Raw genomic sequence first — 18,189 nt, 5'->3', positions numbered from 1 at the left:
AATTTGGTTTGAATCGGTTGTGTTTGATTCTGTTCTGTTTAATTTTAGTTTGATTCTGTTGTGTTTGACTCTTTGATTTGCTTATCTTGTGATTCTTTTTTTTTTTATATGGTTTGTTTTGTTTGATTCTGTTCAATTTTGTTTTAATCAGTTTATTTTGGTTCAATTGTGTTTGTTTTGTTTGTTGTATTGATGCATGTGTTTTTGACTCTGTTTGATTCCATTTGTTTTTTTATTCAGTTTGATTCCACTTGATTCTATTGTGATTCTGTCACGTAACGTAACGTAACACAGGGAACGTAACGAGTAGACCCGACAAAACAGAACTGTACAGACAGGAACTTAAGTACACAGGATGATTAACAAACACAGGTGTAGGGGATAAATCAATGAAACTGAACGAGGAATAATCAATTAAGTAAACAAGAACAGGAACAACCAAATAAGGGAATAAGGATACACGGGGAAAAACTAGAACATGGAACACATGAACAGAAAACACAACACAAGCCTGACATTACCTCCCCCTCCCGGAAGGCGCGTCCACGCGCCTCATAACATCTGGGAGGGGGGGTGGGCACTCTGGAGGCCCCTAAAGGACAGGTAGCACATAGGGATGGCCGGGCTCCAGAGCGGGACCCAATCCGGGAGGCCATGGCAGATCAGGGAGTTCAAGATGCCATGGTGGATGGATAGTTCGGGGAGCCATGGCGGAGCTGGGAGCTCGGGGGGCCATGACGTATCGGCCTCCGTGGCCTTGGCCAACGGCCTGGCCCCTATGGCCGGAGCTTTATTAGCCCCCCCAAAAAAAAATTACTTGGGGAGAATTACTCTCGGGTCTAGAAGCCCTCGCTGGGCTGGATCTGGGGACTGGGGCCCTCACTGGGACAGATTCAGGAACAGGAGCCCTCTGTGGGCTAAACTCAGGAACAGGAGCCCTCTCGGGGCTGTCCACAGGAACAGGAGCCCGTTCAAGGCTAGGCTTGGAATCTGAGGCCCTCTCTAGGCCGGACATGAGACTAACAGCCCTCCTTGGGCTAAACGTGGTGACAGGGGCCCTTTCAGGGGTAAACTCAGGAACCGCTTCCATCGAGGCAAACACGAGAAGCAAGCGGCTTGGGAATGGCCTCCATGGCCATGACAGGAGAAGCAGACTGCTTCTGAGGAACCCCAACAGACAAGACAAGACTGATTAAAAATGTTCCTGTGGACAATACTTCAGGGAACATGACTTGACTCTGGTCAGGGGCTGGAGCCTGTACTGGACTCTTGGTCAGGGGCTGGAGCCTGCACTCGACTCTTGGTCAGGACACTGGAGCGAACTTTGGAGCTGAAGTGAGCCGCATCTGGTGGGCTTGATGTCGGAACGGCCGGCGGGCTTGACTTTGGAACGGCCGGCAGGCTTGAGGGAGCTACAGCCGGAAGGCTTAAGCGAGCGGCAGCCCGCAAACTTGACTTTGGAGCGGCCAGCGAACTTGACTGATAAGCGGCCGGTGGGCTTGGGTTAGCCGCAGCCGGCGGGCTTGACTTCGTAGCGGCCGGCGAACTTGACTGATGAGCGACCGGCGGACTCGCAGTACTCGTGGCAATCCCACCGAATTCCCATGCTTACCTGCTGCAGGCTAGGGCAGAATAGTGAGCGGCGACTTCCATGCCGCGGGGGAAAAAACAGGAAAACAAAAACTTTCAAAAAAACGAGAAACAAAACCGAGAGATGGGGCGCCGCTTACTGTTTTGGTCAGGTCTTCTGTCACAGGGATAATCCAACATGAAGGCTTGAACGTAAATCAAAGAAACACAGGGAATGTAACGAGTAGACCCGACAAAACAGAACTGTACAGACAGGAACTTAAGTACACAGGATGATTAACAAACACGGGTGCAGGGGATAAATCAATGAAACCAAACAAGGAATAATCAATTAATTAAACAAGCACAGGAACAACCAAATAAGGGAATAAAGAAACACAGGGAAAAACTATAACATGGAACACATGGACAGAAAACACAACACAAGCCTGACAGATTCTTTGATTCTGTGTTATTCAGTTCTGTTTGATTCGGTTCTATTTTTGATTCTGTTCTATTTGATTTTGTTGTTTAGAATAAACACTAAACAGACATTAAATAATGTCTGAATGCATATCTACAGTTGTATTTTAAAGTATACATGAAGATTTTGTGTGTGTGTGTGTGTGTGTGTGTGCGTGTATTGTAGAGGTTCCAGGCAGGAGGAATGAGAAGTTCTACGACTGCTGTAAGGAGCCGTATCCTGACGTCACCTTCACTGTGGTCATGAGGAGGAGGACGCTGTACTACGGCCTCAACCTGCTGATCCCATGTGTCCTGATCTCCACTCTCGCACTGCTGGTGTTTCTGCTGCCCGCTGACTCTGGAGAGAAGATATCGCTGGGTGAGACGCACAAAACCCATCTTCTTAATGCACTCTTAAGAATAAAGCATTTCTGGTTCCATTAAGAACCTGTAAAAAACAATGGAAGGCTTACAAGGTTACAATGTTCTTCACACTTAGAAAAAATGGCTCTTCTATGGCATCGCTGAGAAGAAAACCTTTTTGCAACCTTCATTTTTAAGAGTGCATCTCCGTCATTTCTTCCAGACAATAATGAGATTCCATGGAGCACAAATGTAGACTTTTGCTGAAGTTTTCAGCTTAGATGTTTCTCCTGAGAAAAAGACCCCAGTAATCTCACTCGCGTCTGCTCAGGCTGATAAATGGGTTTGAATGCAGCCAACAAGAGCAGCTGAATTTGCAATACAAGAGCGTCTGATGCTCAGTGTGTGTCCTTAATTTCATGGTGTCTTAGTTCTGAGTTTGTGTGTGTGTGTGTGGGCGGCTTCCCTCGACTTTTTGTTTCACGTTATAGCATTTAGAAATCATTGGCTCCGTCCAGAATTAAATACTATTGCACTGCATACTCCACAGTCTACACTCTATAATGCATACTACTGTAAATAGCATGTGAAACCATATTCATGATGCAACAGTAATTTGAAGTAATTTTGTTTCTAATCTAATTTTGTGTTAAAACTGTTGGCAATCCATTCAAATGATGCTATAAGTATATATTTAAAAAGCCCATTTGACATTGTTTCCAGCTTATTTGAAATAAAAATCCAGCACATTGCATTGTGGGAAACTGAATTTTGAAAACTGGAAATGTATACATGCCAAATACCGTGGTAATGCTACTAAAACACTGATCCAGAAGTGTTTTGAGGTGGAAAAGCGTGTGTGTATGTGTGTTTGGATGCAGTCCAGTAGTTTGAGAGATTGGCACGCTTTAAGGGACGCTCTGGAATCAATAAACACCAAGACAGAAACACACAGACTCCAGATATTTCATCCAGCTGCTCGCAGACGAGTCTGAAATCACAGCTCAAACATTCCACATGACAAACAGCCAGAAACACGCGGCCTTCTTAATGAGTGTGATGGGATCGCTGTATTGATCTGTGGGCTTCATTAAGACCCAGCGTGAGTTTGGAAAGGCTGGATTTTTCCAGACTCTCTGCATCACAGATATTATTTTATTTGACTGATGTTACAGAAGTGAGTTATTCGAGTGAGACGCTTCGTCTCTGATTTATAATTTTAGCATAATTTCTCCAGTTACATGATCCTTCAGAAATCATTCTAATTTTCTTATTTGCTGCTCAAAAAACATTTATTATGTTGAAAACAGCGAAGTAGAATCTGATTCTTTGCCAACAGGAGGCACTTTGAGAGCGGTAGAACAAGCGGTTTCCCCAGTTATGGCTGTAATCTAAGCAGCTCCGCTCATGAACGCTACTTTATCAGATAAAATGAAAATGCCATCAAAACTATTCTGAAGACAGTCGGTTCCCTTCAGAGATACATTCATATAAATCACTCGCTTTTTGAAACGTGCAGTGCTCATGTTTATTCAACGAAGTCAAACGCCACAAATAAATCAATGTATGGGAAACACTGGTAATGTATATCGAAATACCGGAAATGTGTTTAAAAATCATATCACCGTTATTGAAAAAAATTATATCGCCATACATATTGATATTGAATTATTGTCCAGCCCTATGTTCATCCAATCTCAATCTCATTTTGTAAGTGTTTTCTTGGGATTGTTTCACTACTCAAAAGAGAATATAGGAAAATATTTTTTCCTGCTAGCTACACTGTAAAAAAAAAATCTGTAAAATTTACGGTAAAAATACAAAAAATACAGTAGCAACGTTTTAGGTTTTACGGTTTTAACTTAAATTTACAGATAAATACCGTAATTTCATTAACTGATATAATGTTAATATACCAGCCTATTGAAGTACTGAAATCTGTTTTGTACCTTTGTAATACACTGATAACCACCAAAAGCAGGTGGTGATGAGAAAGTCACATGATCAACAAGCAGCTTTTAAATATTTACATATATAGAAGGTGCACAGAGTCATTCACACAAACACTAAACACCATCGTGGTAACACAACATTAGGTGCAACATACAACCCTAATGTGCAAAACTGATAAGAAAAACTAAGAAGAAATATAGTTATTTCAACAAAAAAAACATCAAATTTGAAATGTAACGCAGGGAATTCTGGGAATGTCAATTTATGGTTATTCACAAACTTTCTTTTTCACTTCCAAAAACGGTATACTACTGTAAAATTACATGTAATTGCCAATACAGTTTTTCACCATATATAGTAGGGGAACTTGCCATTAACCATTTACCAGGTTTTTACTGTAGCATTTTTACAGTCTTTTACCGTTCAATTCACAGTCATTTTTTACAGTGTAAAAACATAAACAAAAATCTGGTTCAAAATCTCTCTTTTCTTTATTCAAAGTTGATTTGGAAAAGTATATGCAAACTATCCAAAGCTTTGTTAAGCAGTGAAAGCTATAGTTTAACCATGGTATATGTAAATAAAAATACAGAAAAAAAAACCATGGCCACTTTTACTATAATAAATGGTTAATTTTCGTAAGGAATTTGTATTTGTGTGTATTTTCTTTTTTCTTTTTGTTTTTATAACTGTACTGTCTTAATGGTTTGATGTTTTGTACTGTTTAATTAAAAAGAAATCAGAAAAAAGATTTGCAATCCGCACTCTGAAAGCCCGATCTGAATTAAATATTTCACACTTCATGCTCCAAAGTTTCGATCAGAATCAAAAGATTTGCGAACCCACTCCGAAGTTCAAATCTGAATCAAAAGATTCATGAAACCGCTCCTTAAAGGGATACTCCACCCCAAAATGAAAATTTTGTCATTAATCACTCTCTGTCAGCAGTAACGCATGGATACGCTGTTTCCATTCAAATCAAAGCGTAAATAAACGTACAATACGTATCCATGCGTTACTGATGACAGAGAATAGCGTACGCACTTCGCGCCGGATGGTCGGATGCTCTCCAAAATGGCGCCACTGAGACAGAGAGGAGATGAATAGTTGAATAAATTGTTATTTTCTTTGTATACAAAAAGTATTCGCGTCGCTTCATAAAATTTAGATTGAACCACTGATGGCAGATGGACTATTTTGGCGATGTTTTTTTATACTTTTCTTGGCCTTGACAGTGTAGTTTACTTGGCAGTCAATGGGACAGTCACAAACCTCCCGGTTTTCATCCAAAATATCTTAAATTGTGTTCCGAAGACGAACAAAGATTTTACGGGTTTGGAACGACATGGGGGTAAGTGATTAATGACAAAATTTTCATTTTGGGGTGGAGTATCCCTTTAAGTCCTGATCTAAATCAAATGACTCGCAGTTCGCTTTCGCAGTCCCGATATGAATAATTATCCACAAACCATCATTTCAGATCAGGACTTCGGAGCACGAATCATTCAATTCACGAAATGATTCGCGAACCTGCTCCGAAATTCCAATATGAGTCAAAAGATTCATGAAACCGCGCCAAAGTTTCGATTTAAATCAAATGATTCACGATACATGCTCCGAAGTCCCGATTTGAATTAAATGATTTGCAATACGTGATTTGAAGTCCCGATCTGAATCAAATGATTCGCATTACGCGATCCGATTGGAGTGCTACGAAACAGTGCATCATTTTGCGACTTAATGGTTTTGGAGTTTCGAAAAGCTCCGTTTCACCCATCACTGTAGGTGCTATATATTATACATTACAAGTGATGTCGAAATTCATAAATGAATGGCTCTTTTGATCTGGTTTTTGCTAGTGAATCGCTCGATCGAAGTCACAAGTTTGAATCAATTGGAGCGGTTTGAGCGTAAATGACTCATTCAATCGAATCGGTTTGCCAGTTCCTTCGCTTTTAGTGTCTTCAGCCATGTTTATGCAACACTGTCAGTACTACTACTGGCTTAGCTCTCTAGTTTTATGACATTAACTGAAATAAGAGAAAAAGTATGATGTTTACAAATAAAATATACATTTTTCCATTCCAAAGATAACATCCAACACAAATCTACGAACATATTCGAGGTAATAGGTTTACTGCTAACTAGTGAAACACTCCATTAATATGATGGCCTGCAGCTCAAAAATATGTTAGATGGAAACATTGTGCATTATGATCGAGTTTGTAGTTTAATTCACTATATTTTTCTAGGTTTTCTAGTGTATTTCCTTTAGCTTCAGTTAATATCAATTGTATGATCTATTTCAAATGCAGCCGAAATTACAACAACAATGGTTACATATACATATATTTAATGGTTTGATCCCTTATTGCTAGGGACAATCTAGTAGTCACTGGGTTTTGGCAGAGCCTCTCTACTATATTCTACACCCTTGCACAGAATCCAGCCATAACTCGAGCAATCTCATTTCCTCAGCAGAAAACTTTTATGATCCATGCTGATGTTTGTCTCTGGATTATTTTAAAGCAATACTGTAATTTTACTATTTAAAAGTGTTGTTTAGGCACAATGTGAAGTGTAATATTAAGTAGATGCATTCATATATGTGACCCTGACCACAAAAGCAGTCATCAGGGACGTGCAGAGAGTTCCTCAGGGGCAGGGGCTCAAATGTAAAAAAAAAAAAGAGGGCAATATGAGGGGAAAAAATTATACAGTAGGTCAAAAGATTGACTATTTTATATTTTTGCAAGAAGTCACTTATAGTCATCAAGCCTGCATTTATTTGATCAAAATTTTAATATGCTTTATTAATTTACTTTATTTACTTTATTAGCAATGTTGAAAACCTGTGATACTTTTTTTCAGGATTCTTTGATGAATAAAAAGTTAAATAAGAATAGCATTTATTTAAAATATAACTTTTGGAACAATATACACTACCATTCAAAAGCTTGAGGTCAGTATTTTTTTTTTTTTTTTTAAGAAATTAGTTTTTAGTCAGCAAGGATTTGTTAAATTGTAGATAGTAAAGATTGATATTGTTAGAAACATCTCTATTTTGAATAAATTATGTTCTTTTTAACTTTTTATTTATCAATGAACCCCAAAAAAGTATCACAAGTTCCAATAAATAAATAAAATAAAAATAAAAAGAATTAAGCAGCACAACTGTTTTCAACACTGATAATAAATCAGCATATTAGAATGATTTCTGAAGGACCATGCATTGCAGAATGGAGTAATAATGCTGAAAATTCAGCTTTGAATCACAGAAATAAATGATATTTTATTAAAATAGTATAAATGTATATTAAAATAGAAAAACATTCTTTTAAATTGTATCAATATTTCACAATATTAGGCTATATACAGTTTTTTTTATTAATGCAGGCTTTATGAGCATAAGACACTTTCATAATGCTGCATAATTATCAAAAATGGTAATGTAATAAAGTCCTTTCATGTCACCATTTCACCAGCCTACACTTCACATAATAGGCCTGTAGGTAGCACGTGAGCTTAAATAACTATGATAGTTTCATGAAATGGTAAACGGTGTATATCATGCATAAATCTAAGTGAATTGAATAGCCTACTGATAACCATTATTGTGAACTGTGCAGTGCTTTTGTAGTCATTTAGCATACATTTTCCCTAGCGATGTAATTTGATTTATAAAATGAGACAAACCGCAGATCCAGATCGCTCCACAAATAAGTTTGTCTGTCCATGTAATTTTCAACCGATTTATGAATAAGAACGGAAAATAACCGCTCTACTTCACATTATTGTCCAATGAAATTTGAACTTCTTCAAATTTCAGGAGGGAACAGTTAATGAAAAAGTCTGTGAAAGTGATTTTGTGCCTCTTTGGGATGGCACAATAATGCGTCGTTCACTTGCAGAACGTAAGCTTCTAGAGGCACATAGGTCTGAAGTACTGAATTTAGGTAAAGGGGTGCAGAGCCAGAGGTGAATTTGTAGGCAAACATTAATGCCTTGAATTTTATGCGAGCAGCTATTGGTAGCCGGTGCAAACTGATGAACAGAGGTGTGACGTGCGTTCTTTTCGGCTCATTAAAAATTAATCTTGCAGCGGCATTTTGAATTAATTGTAGAGGTTTGATGGAATTGGCTGGACCTGCCAAGAGAGCATTGCAATAGTTAAGTCTGGACAGAACAAGAGCCTGAACAAGGTGTTGTGTTGCATGTTCCGAAAGAAAGGACCTGATCTTCCTAATATTGTATAAAGCAAATCTGCAGGACCGGCAGTTTTAGCAATGTGGTCTTAGAAATTCAGCTTATCAATCACAACTCCAAGGTTTCTGGCTGTTTTTGAAGGAGTTATGGTTGATGTGCCTAACTGGAAGGTGAACTTGTGATGAAGTGATGGGTTTGCTGAAACTACAAGCAGTTTTGTCTTAGCTAGGTTGAGCTGAAGGTGATGGTCCTTCATCCAGCAAGAAATGTCTGTTAGACATGCTGAGATGCGAGCAGCTATCATCGGATCATCAGGATGGAATGAGAGGTTGAGTTGAGTGTCATCAGCATAGCAGTGACATGAAAAGCCATGTTTCTGAATGACAGAGCCTAGTGATGCCATGTAGACAGAGAAGAGAAGTGGTCCAAGAACTGAGCCCTGAGGCACCCCAGTAGTTAGATGTTGCGACTTAGATACCTCACCTCTCCAAGATACCTTGAGAGGTAAGACTCAAACCACTGGAGTGTGGTTCCTGAGATGCCCTTTCTCATTGAGAAAGGGTTGACAGGAGGATCTGGTGGTTGACCGTATCAAAAGCAGCGGGCAGATCCATCAAGATAAGTAATGAAGATTTGGAAGCCGCTCTTGCAAGTCTTAGGGCTTCAACAACTGAGAGCAAGGCAGTTTCAGTCGAATGTCCACTTCTGAAGCCAGATTGGTTGCTGTCCAGGAGGTTGTTCTGTGTGAGAAAGGCAGAGACTTGGTTGAACACAACTCGTTCAGGTGTTTTTGCAATGAAAGGTAGAAGGGAAACCGGTCTATAGTTCCCTAAATATATAAATATAGTTCTCTTTTATGCCAAAATCATTAGGATATTAAGTAAAGATCATGTTCCATGAAGATATTTTGTAAATTTCCTACCATAAATATATCAAAACTTAATTTTTTTATTAGTAGTATGCATTGTTAAGAACTTCATTTGGACAACTTTAAAGGCGATTTTCTCAATATTTAGATTTTTTTGCACCCTCAGATTCCAGATTGCCAAATAGTTGTATCTAAGCCAAATATTGTCATATCCTAACAAACCATACATCAATGGAAGCTTATTTATTCAGAATTCAGATGATGTATAAATCTCAGTTTCAAAAAATTGACCCTTATGACTGGTTTTGTGGTCCAGGGTCACATATAATTGATTTTGCAGTCCCACACAGTGGCATCAAACGCAGCTAAGCTGTTTTTGTTGTTGTTTCCTGACAGGAATCACTGTGTTGCTGTCGCTAACCGTCTTCATGCTGCTGGTGGCCGAGATCATGCCTGCCACCTCTGATTCAGTGCCTCTGATTGGTAAGTGCAGCTGTCAATCACAGCAATGGGGTGTGTGTGGGCTTAAACAGATGGGAATGAGTGACACAGATGGAGAGAAATGACGGCGGCTGCTTTAGAGACCCTGAAAACCGAGATGCAGCAAACTGCATTCATCACATTCATGGTTATGTATCATCCAGAAATGGGCCGCTTAGAAACGAGGGCGATCGCTCACCCTGAAACGGCTCGATGGAGTCTCATCCTGATGCCTGAGTGTGTTATTTGTCTGTTCCCAAACGGACCATTACAGAGGAAACCCCATTGAATAATGTCAGAGGAAAGAGCTTTTTCATAGTGAGAGCTTCTATTTAATAACTTAAATTTAAATTTAAACTTTATTTAAAATTAACACTACATAAAAAGTTCCTAATTTTAAATACATTAAATGTTGGTTACTCTTATTTAGTGACAGCTGAATTTATTCTACATCTGCAACAGGGTCACTAATTTCTCTGTATTTTTATTGTATTTATTTTACTTTATAGTCCAATTTAAATACATTTTATATAATTTTAATTACATTTCATTTCATTTATTTATTTATTTATTTATTTTAATGTTTATTGCTATATAAAATAATGACATCAAACAAATGAATGTTTTAAACTATTCAGAGCAGTCCTGAATATGAATTTTCCTCTATAAATGACTTTGGATAAAAGCATCTGCTAAATGCATAAATGTAAATCTAATGTAAATGATAACAGCAAAAATTGCAAACTAACTGAAGTAAATAGTAAATAAAATTAGAAATTTATTAAATGTATATTTTAAAATTTTATATAATTTTAATTACATTTTATTTCATTTAATTTTGTTTATTTTAATGTTTATTGTTATAAAATCAAACTAATTAAACAAGAATTTAAAATTTAAAAATTCAGTTTTGAATTTTGATATTTGAAATAAGAATTGTCACTTTTTTCAAAAGTGTCTGAAATACGTTAATATAAATGTAAATGATACCAGCAAAAATTGCAAACTAAATAAATAGTAAATAGAGATATAATGTTATTCAATGTATTTTTTTTTATAATTTTGTATAATTTTTAAATGTAATTTCATTTCATTTCATTTAGATTTTATTTATTTATTTTGCTATAAAATTATGAAATCAAACAAAATAAAATGGGGTTTTGAAGTGTATTCAGAGCAGTCCCAAGTTTGATATTTGATATGAATTTTCTTAATTTGCAAGTCACTTTTGATAAAAGCATCTACTAAATACATAAATGTAAACATCAACAGGGCAGAAAAAATTGCAAACTAAAGTTAAATAGTAGTGCTGTCAAACGATTAATCGTAATTAATCACATCCAAAATAAAAGTTTTTGTTTACATAAAATATGTGTGTGTGCTGTGTATATTTATTATGTATATGTAAATACGCACATGTGCATGTATATATTTCAGAAAATGTTATTTTTTATATATTAAATATATTTATTTATAATATAAATTATATGAATATAAATATAGACATGTAAATACATGTAAATATTTTCCAAATATATACTGTATGTGTGTGTATTTATATATACATCATAAAAACACAGAACACACACATATATTATGTAAACAAAAACCTTTATTTTGTATGCGACTAATCGCGATTAATCGTTTGACAGCACTAGTAAATAGTAAATATAAATAAAAATATTATATTAAATGTGTATTTTTATATATAAAATCATATACATTTTATCCAACTAATATGATAAATGACTTTATAATAAATGACTTAAAGTGATTGAGGTGGATTCAGGATCTTATTAGATTGTGTTTACTGAAGCCTGGTGGTTTGTAATGCTACAGTAGCTGTTCTCACACATCGCTGAAGATCTCATGAATACTGCATCTACACGCAGAGATTTCTGTGGATTCAATTTGTGTAAAGAAGCCCTTTCAGGAGATACGTGTGTGTGTGTGTGTGTGTGTGTACCTGTTTTTCTATTCAGGTGGGGACTTAAACCTGAATACACACAGACTCATGGGGACTCGTGTCATTGTGGGGACCTAAATTGAGGTCCCCACGGGTAAACAAGCTAATAAATCACTCAGAATGAAGTTTTTTGAAAATCTAAAAATGCCTGTAGTTTCCTGTAAGGGGTAGGTTTAGGTGTAGGGTTGGTGTAGGGCAATAGAATATACGGTCTGTACAGTAGAAAAAGCATTACGCCTATGGAGAGTCCCTACAAGGATAGCTGACCAGACTGTGTGTGTGTGTGTGTGTGTGTGTGTGTGTGTTTCAGCGCAGTATTTTGCCACCACTATGGTGATTGTGGGTCTGTCGGTCATCGCTACAGTCCTGGTGCTGCAGTATCACTATCATGATCCAGACGGAGGAAAGATGCCGCGATGGGTAAGACAAACATCTCCATCTGGGACATTCCTGAAGAAGCTTTATGTCTACAAATGTTTTACATCACCAAACCATGCATATGGAGTTTTTATCTATTTGTTTATTTTTAGTGTTAAAAACTATTAATGTTTAGTGATTCATATTGTGTGTATTTTAAAGCTTTGCTACAGAAGGTAACATTTGTTTGTTTATTTAGCTTTTTATTTAGTATTTTGTTATCCTGCATAAGGTATGAAATATACATTATTAAAATATTTTTGTGTTTATTAATTTTTGCTACCAGCACACATTTACTTATTTGTTTAATTGTTTATTTCATTTTTTATTTCATATATTATTAATATATTTTAAATTGCACATGGATTTATTTTTGCTACACAAGTTTTATTTATCACATTTTGCTTTTATTTCATACATTATTAATTTATTTTTAATTGTGTGTGCAGTTTTTAAGTTTGCCACAAAAGATTTACATTACCAGTGCGTTTATTTGTTTGCTCCATTTTTTTTATTGAATTAGTATTTATATATTAGGTCTCTGACTCTGTACTTTCACAGTAAAGAGCTGAAGGTCAGCGTGTCTTTGCGAGCGTCTCTCGGCGCGTGACGTGAATCGGAGTGGACTGTGGACAACAGCTTTAGACTAAATGCTTGAGACAAGCCACTTTGGCTCTTTTCAAACAAACTTTGTCCAAACAACAAATTTGTCTTCTAGGCACAAGCTTAACACAGCCAACATGAAAAATTAATTCTCATTTTTGCTTGAAAAAGACGTTTCATGCCTCGTCTAGAATTACGATAAATATTCCCGCACCAATTAGGAGGAAGCAGCGAACGCCTGCGGAAAAGCCAACAGCATTATGATGAGCCGGCATTGATTCAGTCGTATTGACTCAGCGAATCTCTTTACGCTTCTCTGAGTTATGCAAATACATCATTAAGTGCTCAGCACTGAGTGTAAACAATCTAATCATACAATACAGTAGTCTTTGTACTATTTGTATGGATGGGTGCATCAGATATTTATTTATCTATTTATTTGTTTGTCCACCATCATTTAATTATTTATTCATCCCATCCCTTTGTTATTATTTTTTATTTCTAATTTTATTTTTTATTTCGTTGTTTCACTTTTTATTTATTGCAGGACTACGTTCAAACAAACTAATCATTACATACAGTCTTTGCATGGATGGGTGCATAGGTTGGTTATTTATTTATTTATTGTTATTATTTATTTTTTGCTTGTTTTGCTTTTTACTTATTATTCTGTATTTATTTCATACATTTATGAATATATTTTAAATTATTATGTATTTTTAATTTTTGCTGCAAAAGCTTCACATTTGTTGAAGCTTTATTTTTTATTTATTTTGTTTTTATTTCGTACATTTATATGTATATTATTAATTATGTATGTATTTTACATTTTTGCTGCAAAAGCTTCACATTTCCTTAGCATTTCCTGTTTTTCATAATTTTTCATACAGAAGCTTTACATTATCAAAGCAAGCAAGCATTTATTTATTTCTTTGTTTTCATTTTTAATGATAATGAGTATTTAGTTTTATTACATGAATAATATTTATATTTTTCATTCTGGGTGTATTTTTAATTTTTGATACAAAAGCTTATCAAAGCATTTATTTATTTTATTTATTCATTAATTTATTTATTTATTTGTAAATGTAATTTATTTATTTGTTTGTTTTAATTTTAACGATAATGAGTATTTATTTTTAAAATTAAATTAATAATATATTTATATTTTAAATCCTTTGTGTATTTTTAATTTTAGATACAAAAAGCTTTATATTTCCAAAGCATTTATTTATTCAGTTATTTTTATTTCATACATAATTAATATATTTTTAACTGTGCATTAAGTGTTCAAATACTCTGTTGGGGCCACTGTGCATGGTTGTGTTTTGTCGTCCAGACCCGCGTTCTCCTCCTGAACTGGTGCGCCTGGTTCCTGCGCATGCGGCGGCCCGGCGAGGAGCGCATCCGTCTGGCCTGCCACAACAAACCGCCTCGGCGCGGGAGCGTGTCCAGCGTGGATCTCTCCGTCAGCCAGGGGGCGCTGCAGCCCAGCAACATGCTGTACATCGGCTTCAGAGGCATGGAGGGAGTCCACTACTCATCTTCCCACGATTCGCACAGCATCCTCTGCGGACGAATCATGGCCTCCACCGAGGAAGACGTGCTGTTGCCGGGGTCGACCATGCCCTCGCTCGGGGGCGGGGCTGGAATCGGGGGGCGGGTCAATGGTGGCATTGTGGGCGGGGCTTTGGAATTGGAACTGGCTAAAATTCTGGAGGAGGTGCGATACATCGCTAAAAGGTTTCGCAACCAGGACGAGGATGAGAACGTGTGTAACGAGTGGAAGTTCGCGGCGGCGGTGATCGATCGCTTGTGTTTAATGGCGTTCTCCATTTTCACCATCCTCTGTACCATCGGGATCCTGATGTCGGCACCAAATTTCGTAGAGGCCATTTCGAAAGATTTCTTCACCTGATGCTTGACAGACTTCGCTGTTTTATGTTTTGTTTTGTTTTTTGTACATCGCTCAGCAGCGACTGAGATTCTTGTCTTGGACCTGTAATGGGTGCGATAATAAAATGTGCTAACTAGGGCTGAGCGATATATCGAAAGCAAGCAACATGATTTTATGCACTTTTTATTCGTCTTCATTTTACTACACTTAAAAAATTATTTACTTTGAAATTGGGCTGCAAAAAGATTAATCACATTCAAAATAAAAGTTTATGTTTACATATTATATGTGTGTGTACTGTGTATATTTATTATACAGTCATGGCCAAAAATATCAGCACCCTTGGTAAATATGATCAAAGGCAGCTGTGAAAATTAATCTGCATTGTTAATCCTTTTGATCTTTCATTTTAAAAATTCACAAAAATCTAACCTTTCATTGGATAAGAATTTAAAATGGGGGGAAATATCATTAAGAAATGAATGTTTTTCTCAAATACACGTTGGACACAATTATTGGCACCCCTAGAAATTCTTATGAGTAAAATATCTCTGAAGTATATTTCCATTCATATTCACAATTTTGAGCACTCCAGGGTGATTATGAACATGAAATTATCCAGCCATGGCTTCCTGTTTCACAGAAATATAAATAGGAGGGAAAACAAAGCCCAAATTCCCTTAATCATCCATCACAATGAGAAAAACCAAAGAATATATTTCTGATGTGCAGCAAAAGATATTTGAGCTTCACAAATTAGTGAAGTGGCTTTAAGAAAAGAGCTAGAGCAGTGAAAATTCCCATTTCCAGCATCAGGGCAATAATTAAGAATTTCCAATCAACATAAAATGTTAGGAAACTGCCTGGAAGAGGACGTGTGTCTATATCGTCCTAATGCACGGTGAGGAGGAGAGTTTGAGCGGCTAAAGACTCTCCAAGGACCACAGCTGGAGAATTGCAGAAAATAGTTGAGTCTCAGGGTCAGAAAACCTTAAAAAAATATTGTCAAACAGCACCTACATCACCACATGTTGTTTGGGAGGGTTTCAAGAAAAATTCTCCTCGCTGATCCAAAAACAAACTCCAGCATATTCAGTTATCAGACACGACTGGAACTTCAAATGGGACTGGCTTCTATGGTCAGATGAAACTAAAACATGAGCTTTTTAGCAGCAAACACTCAAGATGGGTTTGGTGAACACAGGGATAAAAAGTACCCCATGTGTACAATGAAATATACTGCTGTATTTGTGATGTTGTGGGCCTATATTTCTGCTGGAGGTCCTGGACATCTTGTTTAGACGCATGGCATCATGGATTCTATCAAATACCAACAGATAAAAAATCAATAAGTGACTGACTCTGTTAGAAATCTTATAATGGGCCATGTTTGGATCTTCCAACCGTACAATAATCCAAACCTCAAAAACAACACAAAAAAATGGGTCACTGAGCACAAAACCAAGCTTCTGCTGGCCATTCCAGTCCTCTGACCTGAACCCTGTAGAACATGAGTGAACTGAAGAGAAGAAGCAGCAACACGGAGCTGTGAATCTAAAGGGTCTGAAGTGATTCTGGATGAAGGAATGGTCTCTGATCTCTTGTCGGGTGTCTCTGACCTCATCAGGCATTATAGGAGAACATTTAGAGCTGTTAAACTGGCGAATGGAGGTTTCAAAAAGTATTTTTTTTCCTGTAGCTCAAATAGTAGAGCATGGCGCTAGCAACGCCAAGATCATGGGTTCGATTCCCAGGGAAAGCAAGAGCTGATAAAATGTAAAAACTGTAACTTGAATGCAATGTAAGTCGCTTTGGATAAAAGCGTCTGTTAAATGCATAAATGTAAATGTAAATGTATTGAATAAAAGGGTGCCGTTAATTGTGTCCAACGTGTATTAGAGAAAAACATTTATTTCATAATGATATTTCCCCCCATTTTAAATTCTTATTAACCAATGAAAGGTTAGATTTTTGTGAATTTTTTTAAATAAAAGCTCAAAAGGATTAACAATGCAGATTCATTTTCACAGCCTTCTTTGATCATATTTACCAAGGGTGCCGATATTTTTGGCCATGACTGTACATATATATGTATATTATATATATAGACTGTATAATAGTATATAAATAAGACTAAAATAACGTGCATAGTTATAAAAATCATTAAATGTCATTGTTCCTCTAATTCTATAGATTTTCATTGTATTTTTTTTTCAGCATGAAGTATTTTGAACCTGCTTCTCAGTGACTGTGAAATGATGGCTCTTCTGATTGACAAAAGAAACCTTTTACCATATTTTAGAGCAAAAGCCAATATTTTGTTAGCTACTGTATATTGCTCAGCCCTAATCCTAAGAATGTTAACCTTGTGGTGTTTAAAATGCGTAAATGAACTGACGGGACTCAATGAATAATGATTCAGTAAGAGACCAACATGGTAGTTTGAGCTCAAGGTCATTAAACTGGTAGATCTTTGCACAGTTAATGACTCATAAGCAGCAATACCGGTTTTAATTGTGATATGTGTTGTACGATGGTTCTCTGTGTACGTTTAGGTGAGTTTTCAAGACTGTTTTCATGTGAGTGTTGAAATAAAGTGTTCGTTGTGTTTTGTGTACAGTGGGGTCCAATCATCTGAAAATGCTCCTATTTTGAATTATTTTCTAAATAAATACAGTTTTTAATTATAAATTGTATTGTCGACGTAACAATCAAGTTCCTCTTGTTCAAATGAAAAATGTTTTAGACCCTGCAGCATCATGTTGTGCTTGTTTTTCAGGCCTGACAGACTCACAAATGTGCTTTTTTTGTTGTTTTTACATGGAAACATTATTTGACTCTTTGGTACATAAACGTACTCTTGTATCAATACTCTGAAACTGTTTGAAGGTACAGTTCACACAATTTGCTGAAAATGACTCACCCTCAGGCCATTCAAGATGTAGATGAGTTTGTTTCTTCATCAGATTTGTAGAAATCACTTGTTCACTAGTGCAGTGAATGGGTGCCGTCAGAATGAGAGTCCAAACAGCTGATAAAAACATCACAGTAATCCACACCACTCCAGTCCATCAGTTAACATGAAATAAAAAAGCTGCATGTTTGTAAGAAACAAGATATTGCTTAACTAAGTTGTCGTTTCCGACTAAAATACGAGTCCATAATCTATAATAACGATTCCTCCAGTGAAAAAGTCCATCTCCTGTTGTCTCTCACAAAATCCAGCCATATATTTGTTTAGAGTGGTTTTGGACTTTTTTGGCTTGTAAACAGTGCAGATTTCTCTCCTGATTCAAACAGGATTACTGTTTTTTCTCTTTTTTTTTTACATTAGGAAGAACAATATTGGATTTTTTGTTTTTTTTCGGCCAGAAACATAGTTTCAAGTTAAAAACATCTAAA

The 18,189-nt window shown here is 36.5% G+C and overlaps 1 protein-coding gene across 2 annotated transcripts in view; it reads left to right on the top strand.

The window, feature by feature from the left end:
• The window catches only part of LOC131533880 (neuronal acetylcholine receptor subunit alpha-7), a 40,914-nt gene extending 25,857 nt beyond the window's left edge, over positions 1–15,057 (top strand). The window contains exons 7-10 of one of the 2 annotated variants that reach the window (XM_058766324.1): positions 2,219–2,413; positions 9,821–9,907; positions 12,181–12,290; positions 14,230–15,057. In XM_058766324.1, the coding sequence (XP_058622307.1) occupies positions 2,219–2,413; positions 9,821–9,907; positions 12,181–12,290; positions 14,230–14,808 (971 nt within the window). In that variant the 3' untranslated portion in view covers positions 14,809–15,057. The remainder of the gene's footprint in view (positions 1–2,218; positions 2,414–9,820; positions 9,908–12,180; positions 12,291–14,229) is intronic. The other variant, XM_058766323.1, reaches the window with a different exon arrangement.
• Positions 15,058–18,189: the final 3,132 nt, after the last annotated feature.

The sequence above is a fragment of the Onychostoma macrolepis genome, chromosome 25 (assembly GCF_012432095.1).
Source record: "Onychostoma macrolepis isolate SWU-2019 chromosome 25, ASM1243209v1, whole genome shotgun sequence".
In the NCBI taxonomy this organism is placed as follows: Eukaryota; Metazoa; Chordata; class Actinopteri; order Cypriniformes; family Cyprinidae; genus Onychostoma; species Onychostoma macrolepis.
Note: the sequence above shows the minus strand (reverse complement) of the source record. Positions and strands in the feature narration are given on the sequence as shown.